The 19,158-nt window shown below is 38.3% G+C and overlaps 1 protein-coding gene, 1 long non-coding RNA gene and 1 pseudogene across 6 annotated transcripts; 1 reads left to right on the forward strand and 2 right to left on the reverse strand.

The window, feature by feature from the left end:
- Window positions 1-6,013: 6,013 nt before the first annotated feature.
- Window positions 6,014-9,274, reverse strand: LOC106297989. Its single transcript, XM_013734103.1, has 3 exons — window positions 9,233-9,274; window positions 9,001-9,181; window positions 6,014-8,925 (listed from the first exon to the last, which is right to left on the reverse strand). Exons 1-3 carry the CDS (start codon window positions 9,272-9,274, stop codon window positions 6,014-6,016), a joined length of 3,135 nt encoding a protein of 1,044 aa, XP_013589557.1.
- Window positions 9,275-12,406: 3,132 nt separating this feature from the next.
- On the reverse strand, window positions 12,407-14,628 carry LOC106301063. Of its 5 annotated transcripts, none has more exons than XR_001262156.1 (4): window positions 14,106-14,628; window positions 12,932-13,800; window positions 12,721-12,823; window positions 12,407-12,642 (listed from the first exon to the last, which is right to left on the reverse strand). It is a non-coding gene; the product is annotated as an uncharacterized LOC106301063 (long non-coding RNA). The 5 variants fall into 5 exon arrangements; XR_001262153.1 differs by having other exon boundaries at window positions 12,932-13,987; XR_001262155.1 differs by having other exon boundaries at window positions 12,932-13,129; window positions 13,278-14,628.
- A 196-nt stretch (window positions 14,629-14,824) lies between these two features.
- LOC106299702 lies at window positions 14,825-15,883 on the forward strand (annotated as a pseudogene).
- The last annotated feature ends 3,275 nt before the right edge of the window (window positions 15,884-19,158 follow it).

Raw genomic sequence — 19,158 nt, forward strand, 5'->3', positions numbered from 1 at the left:
TAAAGGCGTCGGCTCGATCCCAGAGTACTTTTAGCCAATCAGCTAAGCCGACTAAATACGCTCGGCTTATAGAGAACAGTACCAAGGCCCGCATACTCGGCCTTTAATGACAGGGCCCAAAGGACGACGCGATTAGGGCATCACGGACGGTTACACTATAAAAGAGGATGAGGAGACAACGAAAGGATGACTTTTGGACAACACATACAGAAGCGGCTAGATCTAGGGTTTCCCAATCATCTCTTTGATCCTGTTGCTTAAACCTTTGATCTTGTCTCCTTGTCTTCGGTCGATTTTGTAACCTCTTGTTTGAATCTAATAAAAGCGTCTTTAGTCGCCCCATTCCTAAGTTCATTATTCTAATCAACCGAATCCTGTACAAACAGTTTAGTGTTCTGGGATAAGATTATCGGTTTTTGTTCCTTTATCAGTCTCTCAACTCGTTCTCAATTAATATTAACATGTTTCCTTTTGTTTTGTTGCAGTGGAAGAAAAAAACTCTGTAACGCCGAGAATATGTAGAGATGTAAACTTTAGAAGGGAAAAAATACAGTACAATCATGGATGAAGCTTCTTTAATGGTGGAGCACATGTTCATTGGTATGAAGGCTTTCTAAGTCACATCATTGACATCAAGGCTGCACTAACGGCTAACCACTATATTCCAATGCTGCGAGAATTGTAGGCAGAAATTCTAGGCAGCAATTATGGCCAAGCTTGAAATGGTCAGTGACCTCGAAGATTGCTTGTAGGCTAGAACCATCAGGCATGAAGTGATGAATTTTGTTTCATGGCTGCTCCGAATGAGAATTTAAGTACAGGGGTTTACAACCCCTAATAAGATTTTGTAACTAAGAATTTAAATATGGAACATAATATAAAGATTTTTGGTAAATATAGAAGAAGGATTGAAGATGATTTTAGTTAGCTTCAAAGCAAAGAAAGCTGAGGTTAAAACCAAATTTCTTGTTGGGTCCAAGGAGATTATGAAACACAACGTTGCCTATCTCATCCGTACCTGTGAATATGCTCTTCCCTAGTCAATAAAACATCTCTCATCCTGAGTTCGGTCCTTCTTATAGCTTCCATGCTTTTTGCGGTCGAAGCTGTGGCAGTCTCATACCTGAATAAAACAGAAAAAATATGATAAGATGAAGATTAAGAAAATATATCCGACTTTTTATATTTCAGGTACTTTTTCGAATTTCAACTTTGTATATATATTCTGGTATATTTTGATTTTTCAATATATATTTTTAGTTTTTATTCTTTTAAATTTTATATGAAATTTTAATAACGTTTGTTAATTTTATGTTAATTACAAAAAATAGTATCTACATTATGTTCATTTCATTTTAATAACCTTTTTGTTAATTTACTTTATTTTGTATGAATTTCTATTTTGTTTTGGAAACGATATTTTGGAAGTTTTGAAATTTTGTAAAATAGTGATCTGGTATATTATGATTAGTGGTTTTATATCCTATGTGGATGGCTTCTAGCTTTTATATAATATAGATTTGTTGATTTGAGCTTGAAGTTAGGGGTTTGCAATTTTGTGAACACGCGATTGTCGACGATTAGAGCTTAAAGTTAGGGTTTTGCAATTTACACATGTCTTCCAATATTAGGGCAGATAAGAAGTAATCGCTGTCGTCGTCTCCGATTACGTCACTTCCGGAGGACGTTTGTAACGGTCCGGTTCCTGGCCCAAAAATTTTCATAAAAGAATGAGCTTTTCTAAGGTTCATTTGACAAAAACCTAGGGTTCCCTTCATCCTTTCCTATAAAAAGAGATGCAGTCATTCTCTCATTTTGAAACTTGAGCGAAGCTCTGCAGAGATTTAGAGAGACTAGGAAACCCTAGCCGTCAAGCTTCTCTTTTTCTTTTCTCTCTTCTTCTCTCACGCCTCTCTCTCTCTCTCTCTCTCCCACTCCTTTCTCTTTATGTTGGATCTCTTCCTCTCTCCTCGCCGAGAGTCCCCCGAGAGCAAGCCGAGCCGCCGGTGGTGGGGGTGGTCGTCGTCCAAGTGGTGGTGGGGTGATCGTCCGAGTGTGGTGATGGTGGTGGCTGTGTGGTGTTGTGGTGGTGACCAGATCTCGTCTCTCTCTTGTTTACTTGTTCCAGATCTGTTCAGATCTCATCTCCTTTGTCTCTTGTTCCAGATCCAGATCCAGAACTAGGCTAAGGTGGAGTGTCTTGAACCCATCTTGTTCCCATGTACTGTATACTCCTTTATGTTGGAGTTAGGTTTGATTAGACCCTGTTTGAGAGTTAGGATGATAGAACATGGTTATTACTAGGTTGATAGATGAATGGATCATGATGCATAAGAACCCTCATACTGTTAAATGGGACTTAATGAACTGTCTTGTGTTGTTGTGGTGATGATTGATTGGTAATCGATACTTGTATGTTTGGATGTGTAGTCCCATGAGTGGTTTGTGATTAAAGCTAGGATGCTAGAAAGAAGTGAATGCTAAGATGATAGATGACTACTGATTGTTATTGATACTGTAAGTGAAACTTGAGTGTGATGTGTATTGCGTGTGACACCGATAACGGGTGGCGTCTAGTGAATGAGTTCAAGTACGAGTCTAAGTGTAAAGGAAAGTGAATGAGAATGAGAATGGATAAGTGAAAGTGAATAAGGATGTGAAAGGATAAGTGAATGTATAAGTGAATAACGTTAAGGTTAAGCATGAGTTGGGAAATCATATAGAGTCTAGAGGGAGTACGTGGGGTAGTAGTTCTACGCTAGGCATCCATAGGAGCTGTGGTGGAATCCACAAGAATATGGAGGCATCCATAGGATCTGTGGTGGAATCCACAAGAATATGGAGGCATCCATAGGATCTGTGGTGGAATCCACAAGAATATGGAGGCATCCATAGGATCTGTGGTGGAATCCACAAGAATATGGAGGCATCCATAGGATCTGTGGTGGAATCCACAAGAATATGGAGGCATCCATAGGATCTGTGGTGGAATCCACAAGAATATGGAGGCATCCATAGGATCTGTGGTGGAATCCACAAGAATATGGAGGCATCCATAGGATCTGTGGTGGAATCCACAAGAATATGGAGGCATCCATAGGATCTGTGGTGGAATCCACAAGAATATGGAGGCATCCATAGGATCTGTGGTGGAATCCACAAGAATATGTAGGCATCCATAGGAGCTGTGGTGGAATCCACAAGAATATGGAGGCATCCATAGGATCTGTGGTGGAATCCACAAGAATATGGGGTAGAAGTCTAGTGAGAGCTACCCCCGGAGAAAAGAGAAAAGATGAGCCAGCCTTGAGAGGCGGGATATAAAAACGTGCATTGTAGAGTCCTTAGTTCATGGTCGGGTATCTGGGTGCTAAAGGTGTCATAAGATTGAGTCGGTCTGGTATGTCGAGTCGGTTAAGTCTATGGTTTGACGTGTGTGACAATGAGTGAGATCATTGTACTGATTGATCGCTAGGTTGTTAGAAATGTATAGAATTGAATGTGTGGAAATAAATGATGATGATATGAAATGTTAAGATGCATCAACTGATTGTAATGGCTAGTCAGCCCTAGTTCCCGCATAGAGTAGTATAGAGTGTCATGCGGGCAGGCTGGTCTAGAGTCGCTTCGCTGAGTAACTTGTTGCTCATCCCTCCCTTTCCATTTCCCTGTGCGCAGGACTGTAAGTAGAAGTATATGGATGTGGGTGGGACGGTATTTCAAAGAAGGTTATGCGTCTGTCAACTCTTGGGACCAGTAACGGGACACATAGGGTTGTCTAAATGAGTAGACACGTGTCGATAATGCCCTTTCGATAACCCCGGTCGGATGCCGGGAGATCGGGCCGTTACATTTTGGGTAAAGTTGATCAGTGGTGTGACCATGCTTTGATTGCTGGTGATTTTATCATTACGAAATCTCTAGATATTGTGCTTTGATTCAACAACACTCTCCTTTTTATAAATTAAATTGTTGTGATTTGGGGGTTTGTTTAGTGAAGAAGGGCATTCATAAGTACGCCTCTCAATAAATGGAAACATGTCCCGTGTTTACAAAAAATGTATCTTCAATTATGTTTGTGCATAAATCGATTTTTAAGATGGCGAGTGTGTTTCGATTCTTTGCTTTCTTTAAGACTTGCATTAAGATGAGGGAGTTCATCTCCATCTTGGATTTCGTTAAAAGGAATAAAATCCAAAAATTTTATCTCTACAATGTATCGGTGCGGTGATATTTTTGAATTGCCAAACCAGGAATGCATCGTCTTGAACTGTAATGTTTGTGTGCTGTGTGTGGAAGTGAAACTCTTTACACCAAAAAGAATATAAGCTCCACATGATGGAACTTATCCAACCGAGGAAGTAGGAACGATGAATGACTTCGCAACTTTTGGCGAGCTTTGGGTTGCTAAGCAATCCAGATTCAAAGGGACCCTATTACACTTCACCTTGTGGCCATGCAGATATAGACATATTTAAATATCCAGAGTGAGAGTCTGATAGAGTAACCGATAGAATAGGAACGATTGTTTAGTCTGAGAATTCTCAAAAGTACCTATGAACTTGAATCCGTTGAGTTCAACCAATGAACTAGCCGTAATCAAGAATTTAAAGCAAAAGCTCTGTTTTTATAAATCAATAATAATGTGTCTCTTTACAACACCTAGAGATCACTATATATAGCTGAAGGAAAAGTCCTAAGTCCTTAGGGATTATGACCTAACATTATATCCTTAAGTCTTATTTCTAATCTCCTAAAATAATGGAAAGCTAACATTTTTCTTAAGTTTAAACGATAAAGGAAAATAACACCAACACCAAAAAGGAAAGGACGATCCATGCTGCATCAGGTCGCCCGGGGTAGAGAAAGATCCGACCTCGGATCTTCGGTATCATCCTGTGCCACGAACGGAATGAGATGTTTGATGTTGAACACATCCGAAAATCGAGCTTCTGGTGGTAATAACAGTCGATATGCATTGGCGTTAATCTTCTCAATAACCTCCAAGGGACCTATTTTTCTAGACTTCAATTTATTGTACTCTCCCGGTGCAAAACGTTCACGCGTTAGAACTGCCCATACGTGATCGCCAACCTTGAACTGTAGATCCCGTTAATGACGATCAGCACTTACTTTGTATTTAGCGGATGCGAGCTGTAAATTGTCATGAACTTGTGCATGTATAGCCGAGACGTTGGCCACAAAATCCATAGCCTGACCATGATCCCTAGACGTGTCTGGAGCCACACCAAGGTCCAACGGACCACGCGGAACAATGCCATATACGATCCGGAAAGGGCTGAAGCGAGTACTCTTGTTGACTGCATGATTATGAGCGAACTCCACTTGACAAAGCACAGAATCCCAAGACTTTATGTTACCCACGACCAAAAAACGAAGCATGTCACCAAGTGTCCTGCTAGTTACTTCAGTTTGACCATCGGTTTGTGGATGATATGCAGAGCTCATGTCAAGACTTGTACGCAATAGACGCCACAGGGATCGCCAAAAATGGCTGAGAAAACGGGAGTCCCTGTCCGACACAATGGATAACGGCAAGCCATGAAGGCGATAAACCTCGCGGAAGAAAAGTGTTGCAACTTGTACCGCATCTGTTGTCTTTTTGCAGGGTATAAAGTGAGCCATCTTAGAGAAGCGGTCAACGACCACAAAGATGGAATCATGACCACGCTGAGTGCGAGGAAGACCCAAGACAAAATCCATACTAACGTCAGTCCATGGCTGAGTTGGAATGGGAAGCGGAAGATACAAGCCAGCGTTAGACGCATGCCCTTTTGATTGTTGACAAATAACACACCTTGCCACGAAGCGATACACATCTCTGCGCAAAGAGGGCCAGAAATAAGCGTCCATTACCAACTGTAGTGTACGATCCCGACCTACATGACCTTCTTCGTGAAGCTCCTTTATAATCTTCATACGTAAGCTGCTTTCTGGGATACATAACCGAGTGCCTCGAAAAAGGAAGTTATCGTGAAGGACAAACTCGGAATCAACAACCATCACACAAAGAAGAACATATCGATCCAAAATAAGGATCGGTTGGATAGAGGTCCGGTAAGGCAGCGAAACCCGGAACAGAAACCTGCAAAGTAGCCACCAAGGAATGTCTTCGGCTTAAGGCGTCTGCCACTTTATTGGTTTTACCCGACAGGTGTTTTATCACGAAAGTAAACTGCTGCAGAAACGCTATCCAAGAGGCGTGGCGAGAGGAGATCTTGTCTTGACTGCCCAAGTGTTTTAAGGCATCATGGTCAGTGTAGAGGATGAACTCCTGATGGAACAGATAATGCCTCCAATGCTTAATAGCCTGCACAATAGCATAAAATTCGACGTCGTATGTACTGTAACGAGCACGCGACCCAGCTATCTTCTCGCTAAAGAATGCTATAGGATGTCCCAATTGACTTAGAACAGCACCAATCCCGAGTTTACAAGCATCGCAATGGAGCTCAAAAACCTGAGTAAAATCCGGCAATGCTAATATCTGAGCTGATACCAGGCGCTGCTTAAGATCCTCGAATGCGGAATTTGCCTCGTCAGTCCAAAGAAACGACGAACCTTTCATGCAGTCTGTTAGTGGTGCTGCAATATTGCTGAAGTGATGCACGAATCTTCTGTAAAAAGACGCCAGGCCGTGAAAACTCCGTATGTCGCTGATAGACCGTGGTGTTGGCCACGACTTGATGGCCTCCACTTTGCTTGGGTCAACTTGTAGTCCCTTATCGGAAACTATGTAACCCAAAAAGAGCACGTGACGGACTCCAAAGATACACTTGTGGCGAGCTGCAAAGAGTTTCTCACGTCGAAGGACCTCTAACACGCTTTTTAAATGGGACAGATGGCTCGTCAAATCATTGCTGAAGATCAAGATGTCGTCAAAGTAGACAACAACATATTTTCCAATGAACGGTCGAAGGGCTTGATTCATCACTCTCATGAACGTACTAGGTGAATTTGAGAGGCCAAATGGCATGACTGTCCATTCAAAAAGGCCTTCTCGCGTTTTAAAAGCCGTCTTCCATTCATCTCCGGGACAGATACGGATTTGATGATAACCACTCTTCAGGTCAAGTTTAGTAAATATGGTTGCTTTACCGATTTGATCAAGGAGATCATCAAGGCGTGGAATAGGGAATCTATACCGAACCGTTATTTTGTTGATTGCACGGCTATCAACACACATTCGCCAAGTTCCATCTTTCTTAGGAATGAGTAAAGCGGGAACAGCAGCAGGGCTTAGACTCTCACGCACGTGGCCCTTCTGAAGGAGCTCTTCAACTTGACGACGCAGCTCGTCATGTTCTTGAGGGCTCATTCGGTAATGTGGTCTGTTAGGAAGAACTGCATTAGGAACCAAGTCTATATGATGCTGAATATCCCTCAATGGTGGTAAATCGCTAGGAAGTTCGTTTGGAAAGACATCACCAAAGTCTTGGAGCAAAGGAATAAATGCTGGGGAAGGTTCAGTCTCGATTGTTGTTGTGGCTGGAGACGCGATAAGAGCCCACAGAACATCAGCATCGAGAATAAACTTTTCAAATTCGCCTTTGGGAAGTGTTAGGAGTGATTTCGCTGATGATGTATTGCCTTTGGTATTAGTACCCTCAGATCGAGCGCTTGGTTCAGGTTGCTCCTTGGAAGGAACTAGTGTGACCGTACGATTGTCAAACACAAAGCTATAAGTGTTTGCTTTTCCGCGATGTATCGCATCTCGATCAAACTGCCAAGGTCGTCCTAGAAGCAAGTGGCAAGCGTCCATAGGTATAACATCACAAGTAACCGAATCCTTGTAGTTTCCAATGGAGAAGGAGACGAGCACTTGTTTTGACACGGTGATTTCGGTGCTATTGTTGAGCCATGCCAACGGATAAGGAGATGGGTGAGGTATCACGGCAAGGCCAAGTTTCTGAGTTGCTTCAAACGACATAACGTTAGTACAACTGCCAGAGTCTATAATTAGTTTGCAGACCCGTCCGTTGATGGTACACGTCGAACGAAACAAGTTGGTGCGAAGCCAAGATTCTGGTGATGCCTTAGGTATGAGACAGTTCCTGCGGAGGACAAGGTTAAGACCTGTATCGCCTTGAATAATATCAGGATTCCCATCATCAATAGCATCATAGTCATCATATCGGGGCTCGGCATCCTCTGTTTCTTGAAGAATCAACCCACGCTTTGCTTTGTTGGGACACGCTGTCTGTATGTGGCCGCGTTCGCCACATGTGAAACAACGCAGAGCGTTGGGACGAGCTGGTCTTGAAGAAGCAATAGGTTCGGTGTTGAGGCCTGATTTGGCAACTTCTGACCGTTGTGTTGTACTGTCCGTTCCAGGTGTGGTACTCTCACCAGCAGCTGGTGTTTGAAGGCGGGATCGTGAAGACGATGACCAAGACGACCGCTGCTGTAACTCCATAGAGATTGAGCGTTGATAAGCCTCAGATACTAACGTCGGATTGAATTGTGCCAAAGCAAGCTGTAGCTGAGAGCGTAATCCTCCGATGAACTGTGAGATTAGTTGCTTCTCGGTTTCGCCTGCGGTCATTCGGGCTGTCATGTAGAAAAACTCGGTTGCGTATTCCTCAACAGTACGTGAACCCTGCCTTAGGTTTTGCAATTTGTTGTATAAAGTACGCTCATAATTGTATGGTAGGAAGGCGCGACGCATGTGTTTTGTCAAGCGATCCCATGAATTGATTCGAGGTTTATTAGTTTGGCGACGTGACTCCTTGAGTTGTTGCCACCAAGCCATAGCCCTTCCTTTGAAACGAGTTGCCACAAGAGGAACTCGCATATCCTCAGGAACTTGTCGAAACTCGAGAATCTCCTCCGCCGTATTTAACCAGTCGAAGAAATCTTCCGGGTTTAGTGTCCCGAGGAACTCTGGAATATCGGAGCGAAAACCTGTTTCCCACCGAGGTTGAATATAAACTCTTTGGTCTTATTCGTTGCGACGAAAAGGATTTGCTTGCTGATCACGACGTTGTTGATGTTGGTCGTGGTCTTGGTTAGCAAAAACGTTCTCGACGATCTCGTCATCATCTGATGTGTTGAGTTGAGCATCACGACGGCGAGGCGGTGGAACGTGTTGATCTCCCGGAGCTTCGCGTTGAGCACGCTGATCCTGGAGAGCGGTGGTAAGAGCGTTTTGGACTGCTGTCTACAACGCCTCCTGAAGGTTTGTGGTTAAAGTTTCGAACATAAGGCGTACTTCCTCCTGCTGTTCGTCCGTCATAGTCTTGCGTGGTGCCATGATCGATTTGTTTGATTGAGAAATCAAACGCCTGGAATCTGATACCAACTGATAGAGTAACCGATAGAATAGGAACGATTGTTTAGTCTGAGAATTCCCAAAAGTACCTATGAACTTGAATTCGTTGAGTTCAACCAATGAACTAGCCGTAATCAAGAATTTAAAGCAAAAGCTCTGTTTTTATAAATCAATAATAATGTGTCTCTTTACAACACCTAGAGATCACTATATATAGCTGAAGGAAAAGTTCTAAGTCCTTAGGAATTATGACCTAACATTATATCCTTAAGTCTTATTTCTAATCTCCTAAAATAATGGAAAGCTAACATTTATCTTAAGTTTAAACGATAAAGGAAAATAACACCAACACCAAAAAGGAAAGGACGATCCATGCTGCATCAGAGTCCATCTGTGGGCTACACTATCCTTTGGAATTAGTCTTGGCCTCTACATGGACCCGAGATATTAAAAGAATTATCTCAAGTTTTATGTGGCATATAAAAATAAATATTAATTTTCTTTTAATTTTTAAAGTTTAACACATTTTATATTAATAATATTTTTTGACACATATGATATGTGTATTTTTAACATACTTTAGGACATAACATTTTTATTAATCTCTTAAATGTTAAATTATCAAAAAGTTATTTATAAGCTTCATAATATTAATTTTTACTTCATTTTGTAGGAAAAATTTTCGGAAATCTTAAAATTTTAAAATATCAAACTAAATTATAATTTGGTATATTTTATTGATGTTTTAAATTTTATGCGAAAACATATTATGTAGCTTCAACCTTTTAATCATATGTGATTTAAATTCCTATAGCTTTGAAATATAAATATAAAATTTTATTTATTTCAAACAAAATTTTAAAATGTTATATTTATTTCAAACAAAATTTTAAATTTTATATCAATTTTGAAAAATATGTTATCAAGCTTGTTAATTTTAAATGATTTTTTGTTAGTTTAGTTTATATTATACGGACTCTTAAAATTATATTTAATATTTACTAAAAGTCCTATTACTTATTAATTATTTTTTTTTAATTTTATTAAATTTCTAAAAATAGTATATATCAAGTTGGTTATTTTTAAACGATATCTATTTGCTAGTTTAGTTTATTTTATTTGGAATTTTAAAAATATATTTTATTTTTCAAAAATAAATCTATAGTAAGTTCATTCTTTTATATAATTTATTTTATTTTACCTTATTTTCTATGAATTTCTATTTATTTTGGAAAAAATATTTCAGGAAGTTTTGAAATTTTGTAAATAGGGATTTGACATATTACTATTAGTGGTTTAAAATCCCAAGTCGACACCTTATCTCCTTAACTTTCTTTTAAAATTATATTCATTTTTTAAAGAATCTTATTCTTTATTAATATATATATTTTTTTTTTTAAACAATTGTCAGTTTTCAAAAATTAATATATATCAGTATTATTAATTTTTTATTAAAATTTAAAATTCTATTTGTTTTTTTTTTTAAATCGTACTTTTAAAAATAATATTTGTTCATGTTAATTTTAAAAAATAGTATCTATAATATGTTCATTCCTTTTTAATAACCTTTTTGTTAATTTACTTTTTTTGTATGAATTTCCATTTTGTTTTGGAAAAAGTATCTTCTGTAAGTTCTGAAATTTTGTAATATTTGACATATTAAGATAGTGGTTTAAATCCTATGCGGTCAATGCTTATAGCTTTTATACATACTATATATGTTTTCCGCGCTACGCGCAGATTATGTTTTATTAATAGGTTCCAATCTTTTTAGTTATCAGTTATTGTTTTACAAAATAATTTTGAAATTTAGCTTTCTCCAGTTAGGTAAAAAGAACAAAACTATATTATTATTTAGAGGTAATACTAATTCTTTAGTAAATTACTTTTATTAGTTTGCAAAAATTCCAAATTTGAGTTTTGAATAAAAAACAGTTCGGATGATGTCGGAAGTTGTTTTTAGATGTGTTTCCTCTTTTGTTATCTTCTGAGCTAAGGTGAAGATGAGAGGTGTAGCTCTAACTCATATATTGAACTTTACTGTTATCTTTTCTTTGAATTCGTTAACGATTTTTATTGTCTTGTTAAATAAAATTGTGCGGCCTATCATAAAAAAATAATTATCTTTCTTGTTAATAAGGTTTTTAATAAGTAGGTATTAGAAATTTAAGTTTGTATTTGTTTTTATCTTTATATATTTTAGGGATAGTGTTTTTCACCACGACAACTTTAATTGATTTGATTATTTATGCTTTATAGCTCCATTAATAGAGATGCTTGGTTGTTCCGTAATGTATATATTTTGTTATATTTAAATATTTAAGAGCTATATATACAATTAGATATTTATTTTAAATTATGTGGCATGCCTCTCCATTCATTTTTTACAAAAATAAAATATTTAATTTAAACTATTAATTAACTTATATTTAAATATATAGTGTATTTTGAATATATACATTAAAAGTAAATTATACGATGAAGTTAAATATTGAAATTGAAGATTGATTGTTAATATAAGAAGTAAATTTGGGATAGTAAGTACTAAGGAATATAAAAAAAAATTTAACTAAACTTAGTTATGATTCAACTATTCTTTTATATTCAGAAACATTTTGAAGCTTTCTCCATGTTTTTCCTTTTAATTTTTACACAACTATGTTTTTGCACATTATACCCATTTCCTCTCTACTTAAAACCAAAATATATATACTATAATTTTTTTTGACTAAAAGCTTTCGAATTAAAACATAAACAAATGATTACATTGAAAAGACGATAGATCCTATAGCTGGGTAAAATTTGCATATATACTATAATTGTTAATTGGAAAATATGATATACACCAAAAGGTTGTTTCTCAAGCATAAACTCAAATCTTTTGAAAATTTAAAATATGTATTTTTCTTGTTTTCTTTATTTGCATCATAAAATAAATGAGTAAGTGTTTATGCTTTTACCAGTGAAATTATTTTTTGAGAAGTTTATAATTAAAAACTTATCATTTTTATATGATTTAAAAAATGTTAGATCTAATGATTATTCTTAAGTAATGCTTTAAGACGTATAATCTTAATAGCTTGTTGATAAATCAAAATAGAACTGTTACAAATATTGAAAGCAAACTCCATTTTCACATTTTTAATGATGTTCTAATATTGTTGCAAGTGAGGCCATGATTCATCACCGATAAATGTCAGGTTGATTAAACCCACCGATTGGAAAAAAACAATGTGAGACACATAATCATCAGAACAGCAGTTTCAAAAAAAAAAAAGTTTAGAAGAAGCAAGACGTTAGAAGACTCGCTGATTTATGTCCAGCAAATGAACTCTGAATGCCATCAAAAGCTGCAGTGAAAATAAGTAAAGACAAAGTAATGTATGTACACCATTGAAAAGAAACAGCCAAAGTTTCACGGCACATACCAAGCAATGAATAAGTTTCCTCCGCTTGTGATCCTGTTGAGTCCTCGATAGGATCCAGAATGACATTCATCATCTTCTTCTTTGTTAGGTCAAAGGGTGCGAGCTAACAATGAGCAAACAATTAAAACCACACAATCAGGCAAAGCAATAAAAAGACCAAAGTCTAACTTGAGCAATGTCGAAATAATTAAGATATGAAAGGACCTCTTACAGAGCAATAACAGAACAAAACTTAAGAACTGGAAAGACCTATTTGCCATGAGTAGCACATTTGGCTTCCTGTGCTTCGCCACTGTTATTTAAGCCACCATTCCCTCATCAGCAAGGTCTCCACATCCTTTGGAAGATGGAGACAAAAAATTTGCAGAGAGCAGGGGCAATTCAGCAGTTGCAGCAAATGTGGTTTCACCTGTGGAACTGTCAGAGGTGGGTAGAAAGAGACAACTTTTGTAACAGTTATAGACAAAAAAAAACGGCTCCAGCGTTCGTCAACGACCGGGTGATATACGTATTTAGGCATGTTGATTTGAGTGGCATATCTACAGCTCAAGTTCTACCTTGGCGGATCCTTTTTTGATGTAATCGAAGATTTCACCAATAGTCATTGTCTCAGCCTTAGTTACCTCCCCCTCATTCACCAGCTTAGCAATCTATAAGTTACAATCCAACTTGCAACAATAAGCAAAACAAATATGATCAAGAGTGTCACTGAAGATTCCTTTGGCATCTTACCAAATACAGAGCAAAAAGAGAGACTGAAAACATAGCGATAATATCCCAAAATGGCTTACTAAAAAAATTGAAGAGGCGACTAACATCAATTTCGAAACAGAAGAATGGGGGTTGCTTTCATATTTTTAAGCACTGGGTGTTTTTACCAGCTTCTTTCTGAGGAGAAGCAAAGAACAAAAATCTCCTCGAGAGAATCCCGAAGAGCTGGGAAATTGGGGGCATGAGAGATGATACAAATACACTTGTATGCGTATGTATTGGGTGGTAAACGATAAGGTTCAGTAACATCATCGCAGACTCTGTCCCGAAACGCAATGCAACTGACAAATATTTTCGCTCCATCACCCTCTATGGATTGAAGATAACCACAAACAGATAAAGCAAGTGTAGACAAATCAAACAACTTAAATTGAACATGCATAACGACTTCTCCATTAAAGAATGCAATAATCACATAACCGTCAAGACAATGGGGTAGCTCCGTGGGAAACTCACAGGGTCGCTGGAAACAAACCCAGACGAATGGAACGCCACACTGAAAATCATCAAACTCTCATAGAAAAATCTGATCCATTTCGAAGTCTCCAAACCTAAACCTAATCGAAATCGGGAATCACGACGGAGTAATCAGAAAGGATTTGATCGTAACTTACAGTGGGAAGCTGAGGCGGAGGGGGAGGGTAGAGAGAATGATTGGAAGGAGGGAACTGGTCTAGAAGCGAAGGCAAGTAATTGGTATCCAATCCGTGGAATCCGAAGCAGGAAACTTTTGCAGCCACAATCCCTCATCAGTTCATCTAGTCGATTGTGGTTGCGAAGAAATTCTGAAGCTCCTGGTTTGAGTTGGGGCTCGTATCGTGGAGCACGATTAGCTGAGATGAAGCCTTGCATCACGGAAAAAAAAGAAAACTGGTCAAGGAGATTACAGTGGAGACAGATGGAAGGAAACATGAAAGTGGAGCGAGAGCACATCGATGAGGGCAACTTGAGACTTCCCGGAAGCATGAGCGGATATCATGGCTGTGGATCAATGTTGTCATATGGAGGATATAGAAGTGATTGATGAAGCTTTGTGAGACTTAGATGTGTGAGTCATACGTTGAAGATGATAGTAGAAGGTAATGGTAACGGCGGTGAAGCTTAGGTGATTTCGAAGAAGACGAAGCAAATATGTCGTTTAGGTTGATTTGAGTGACGTGGCCTAATTCAATACTATGATAGGTCGATTTAATTTGCCTACGTGGATAGTCTAGATGTTGATCTTATTCAACTTTTAGTATTGTAAGATAAGTATAGATTGTTGATTTGAGCTTGAGATTAGGGATTTTTGACGATTAGAGCGTTACAATTATAGGGTTTTGCAATCTAAGACATGTCTTCCAATATTAGGGCAGATAAGAAGCAATCGCCGTCGTCGTCTCTGATTACGTCACTTCCGGAGGACGTCGTCGTTGACATCTTGGCGCGTGTACCAAGACGTGACTATCCAAGAGTGTCCCTCGTTTCTACGTACTTCCGGTCACTCGTTTCGTCGCCTGAGATATACGCAAGACAAGACGATCTTCCTTTGGCTGCACTGAACATTGTCTCTATGTTGTCCGTTGCAACATGGACGACCGTGTGAACCGTTTGTATACTCTCCGCCGGAAAGGAAACGGCAATAGCAGCCGCCGCCGCTTGGTCCTAATCCCTGGGCTCCCTGATATGCCTCGTAAAGGAAGCTACGTAGCTATGGGTTCGAGGATATATGTGTTTGATGGGATTAATTCTTACATCATCGACTGTACATCCCACACTGTGCAACATCTCCCGAAGATGCATGTCCCCATGTCTGATACAGCCGCTGACGTCATCGGCGGGACAATCTAGGTACCGATCAAAAGTCACGTGCGATACTGGTGTTCGATACAGAAACACAAATGTGGGAAGGTCCAATGACAGTGCCAGGGATGAAGATACGTAATGGTTGCCTGGTGGTGATGGCTGGTAAGATGTACATGAGGGATCTCCAGAAGAGCTTTGTGTACAACCCAAAGGAAAGCACATGGGAAACGGACGAGGTGCTTAACTCAATGGAGTGGGAGAACGCGTGTGTTGTTGATGATGTTTTGTACTTTTACGATTATTTTGGCAAGGAATTGAGAGAGTATGATCCAGAGCACAAGTGTTTTGGGGAGTGGTGAAAGGTTTGGATGATTTTTTGGCTGAGATGAGATGTGTTGGTTGTTTTTGGCCAGTGACTGTGAGTTACGCTGGCAAACTGGTTTTGTTTTTTCGTAAACAAGAAAGCACTGGGGAGATTTGTTGTGCGAAGATTTCGCTAGATCGACACAAAGGAGGTCAGATTTGGGGTAAAGTTGATCAGCGGTGTGATCTTGCTTTGCTTGCTGGTCATTTTATCCTTACGAAATCTCTAGATGTTGTGCTTTGATTCAACAACACGTTCCTTTTTATAAACTTGTTGTGCAATGGAAACACGTTCCGAGTTTACAAAAAAATGTGTCTTGAATTTTGAGATGATGCTTGTGCATAAATAGATTTTTAAGATGGCGAGTGTGTATCTCGATTAATTGCTTTCTTTAAGACCTTGCATTAAGATGAGGATCTAGGATTTCGTTAAAAGGAATAAAAGCTCAAAAATTTATCTCTACAAGTTTTGCGAGTTTGCAATGGCGATGTATCGGTGCGGTGATATTTTCGCCGAACCAGGAATGCATCGTCTTGAATTTTGAGTTGTTTGTGTGCTGTGCGGGCATGTGGCAGTGGAAGTGAAACTCTTTACACTCAGAAACTATCAAACCGGGGAAGCAGGAACGATGATGACTGCGCAAGTTTTTGCATGAGAAATTGAAATGACTCAAAATGATAGAAGTGACATAAGGACGCAGTGGTCTTATCCGAAATACATAGAAGATTCCGTTGACATAGCACTCAACACACTCATAAATGGGTCTGATGCTGTTTTTGTTTATTGGAAACCTTTTATTCATTGATTCAGCTTAATTTGCTATACGAAACATTTTGGTATGATTAAGTTTGAAGAAACTAGTGATTGCTACAAGCCATGTTAGGAGTTAAAAGAATAACATAATATCCCATAAGTCACTTAGATCGAGAGATCGTTCCGCCCCTTGTCCCCTCTCCTTTTGGGTATGCCCATACTAAGAGTCCTCTCACTACCAACCAGCAGACATCATCTGGCTGGGTCTTACCGGTATCAACAACGAGAAAAAAACAACCAAATGGAAACAACAACTAACTATGACTCTTGGCCCAGACAACATCTGAATCCCACTTAATAATTTCCTAAAAAAATGCTTTGAATGGTCTCCTGATGGAAAAGGTCTTGTTGGTTTCAATTGTTTATTGAAGTAATCCTTGCGTCCAAAATTGACTAAGAACTCATGTAAATAATATATATAGTAAGAATGGCGACCAAAATTGTTTGATTGTAATTCGACAAGAACACTGGATCCTATTTTAAGATTCTACAAAAGCATGAAATAAGAAAATTTGTAAAGCTTTTACAAGTCAATAAGCAGCTCTCATCCCGATTACCCGTCACGATTGAAGCTTACGTCAATGGTGGACCCTTTCATTGGTATGAGGGCTTTCAAGGTCACATCAAGGCTCTGCATTAATGTAGCAAATTCACAGAAATTGCATGCTAGAAGCACCGGGCATGAAGTGGTGAATTTGATTCTCTCAGGCTTAGCAAGGATGGTTTTATCGGGCTCCTTCCTAATGAGAATTTGATGACCGGAGTTTACAACAACTCTATTGATTTTGATCAGTGGTGGTGAAACCATATCTTTTGATGAGGTTGAGTACTGAATCATGTTCTTTGCTCGTTTGGATGGAATGCTTATATTGGTTTGATGATCAAACTCCATGGAGTCTTCGTTTTGTTCTGTGGCGTTGTATACTTACACTCTCTCCAAGGTTTTATAGCCAAGCTCTACACAATTGCTATGATTATGATATGTTATATTATGGAGAACGAGAATATAGTAGTTACTATATCCAGTATGCAATTAGGGCGTTTGAAGAAGCCTTGGTCTCTGTCCCTATAGCTCTTGCAGATAACAGTGGATTGCAGCCATGCATTGAGCACTCTCTGCTGCAAAATCTCAGCAAATCAAAGTTAGTGATTATGGGTTTGTTTTTGTTACTACTTAATATTGGTTAGTCACTGAAAGATATAGGGCACGTTTATTAAAAATGAATTGTTTTGTTGTTAATATCCAGAAGGGATATAATGCAACGACGTAGGAACAAACGAGCTGAGAATGATGTCTTTCTCTCAGTTTGTGATAACTCAAAACATTTCACTTTGGCTTGTTAAGTATGGTGATTTTGATTGATTATCCAGCTTGGGTTTTCCTAACATTCTAAGACTTCTAAGGCCATGATTATCGCTAGGTCTGTATTTTGGGGTTTCTTAAATTTTTATTTTTTTTTGTTTTCTCAGATTTAAAAAAAAAAATTAAAAAAAAAACAATTGCGGGCCGCCACGTGTCAGTGGGATCCGCAAACAGTACAAAAATCTCACCAAAGTCGATCCTTGATTCCTCTCCTCTATCACTGTTTTTAACTTAAAAATATGGGATTCATCACCTAAAAACCCCTCTACTTACCCGCGATAATTGTGCTCTAATGTATTGATTCATGGACTTATATTTTGGCCCCTCTTGTAAAACTAAAACCAATTAAAACCAATTAAAACGATGGACATTTAAGAAAATAGAACTGTTGGAGGTTGAAGTTGTCAGGTCCTACTCCTACAGTAATGGAACTGAGAAATCACTGGTTTGTGATGTTTTGATAATTAAGGCTTCGAATGGTAAAACAGTTCAAGCGGGACAGATCATGCAGATCATGCAGATCAAGCAGGATAAGTGCAGATCAAGCAGGACAAGTGCAGATCAAGCGGATCATGCAGAAGAGAACCAGATCAATCGATCAAATAATTTATTATAACTTATGAATGACAAAATCATTTAAAAACTATATATCATATATTAAAACAATAAAAATGACACCTAGATATCTAAACAAATATCTTAGATGTTATAGTATCGCCCGAAATACCTGTAAATATTTTATAAGATGCTTATACTTCTTTTATTTTCTTATTTAAAAAATTAAAAATTATATGACAAAAAATAATAGGTAGAAAATAATAATTTTGTATTGTTAAAGTTGTAAATAAAATAAAAATATTATATTCATAAAATTAGATAAATATATTTTTTAAGTTATGTGTTGTAACAAAGTTATTTATTGACTAAAAAAAAAAAAACAGATCAACACTACCAAATGTTGGCGCCTGCTTTTTCCACAAAAAGACAAAAAATATTGAACTGCATGCAGATCTCCCGCTTGAACTGCTTTTACAAACAGAAAAGAGTGAATGGTAAATGCAGTGCGGGAAAACTGCATGTGCAGGAGAACTGCACTTGTCCCGCTCCTCCATTCTGACACTAATATTTTAGTGGGTCTTCTCCAGTTTTACTGACTTCAAAAGTCAAATAAGGTTCTGTACCTTTTGTCTTCTGCCGACAATGTTCATGAGCTCATTAAGCTTTCTTTGTTTGCTTGATTGAAACCAATTCAGATCATTTGGATCTTAGCACATACTGTTGCACATGAACGAAAAAAACGTATGAAAAGTGTACTATAGCTGGATTGAAATTGGATTTAAAG

The sequence above is a fragment of the Brassica oleracea genome, chromosome C6, assembly GCF_000695525.1.
Source record: "Brassica oleracea var. oleracea cultivar TO1000 chromosome C6, BOL, whole genome shotgun sequence".
In the NCBI taxonomy this organism is placed as follows: Eukaryota; Viridiplantae; Streptophyta; class Magnoliopsida; order Brassicales; family Brassicaceae; genus Brassica; species Brassica oleracea.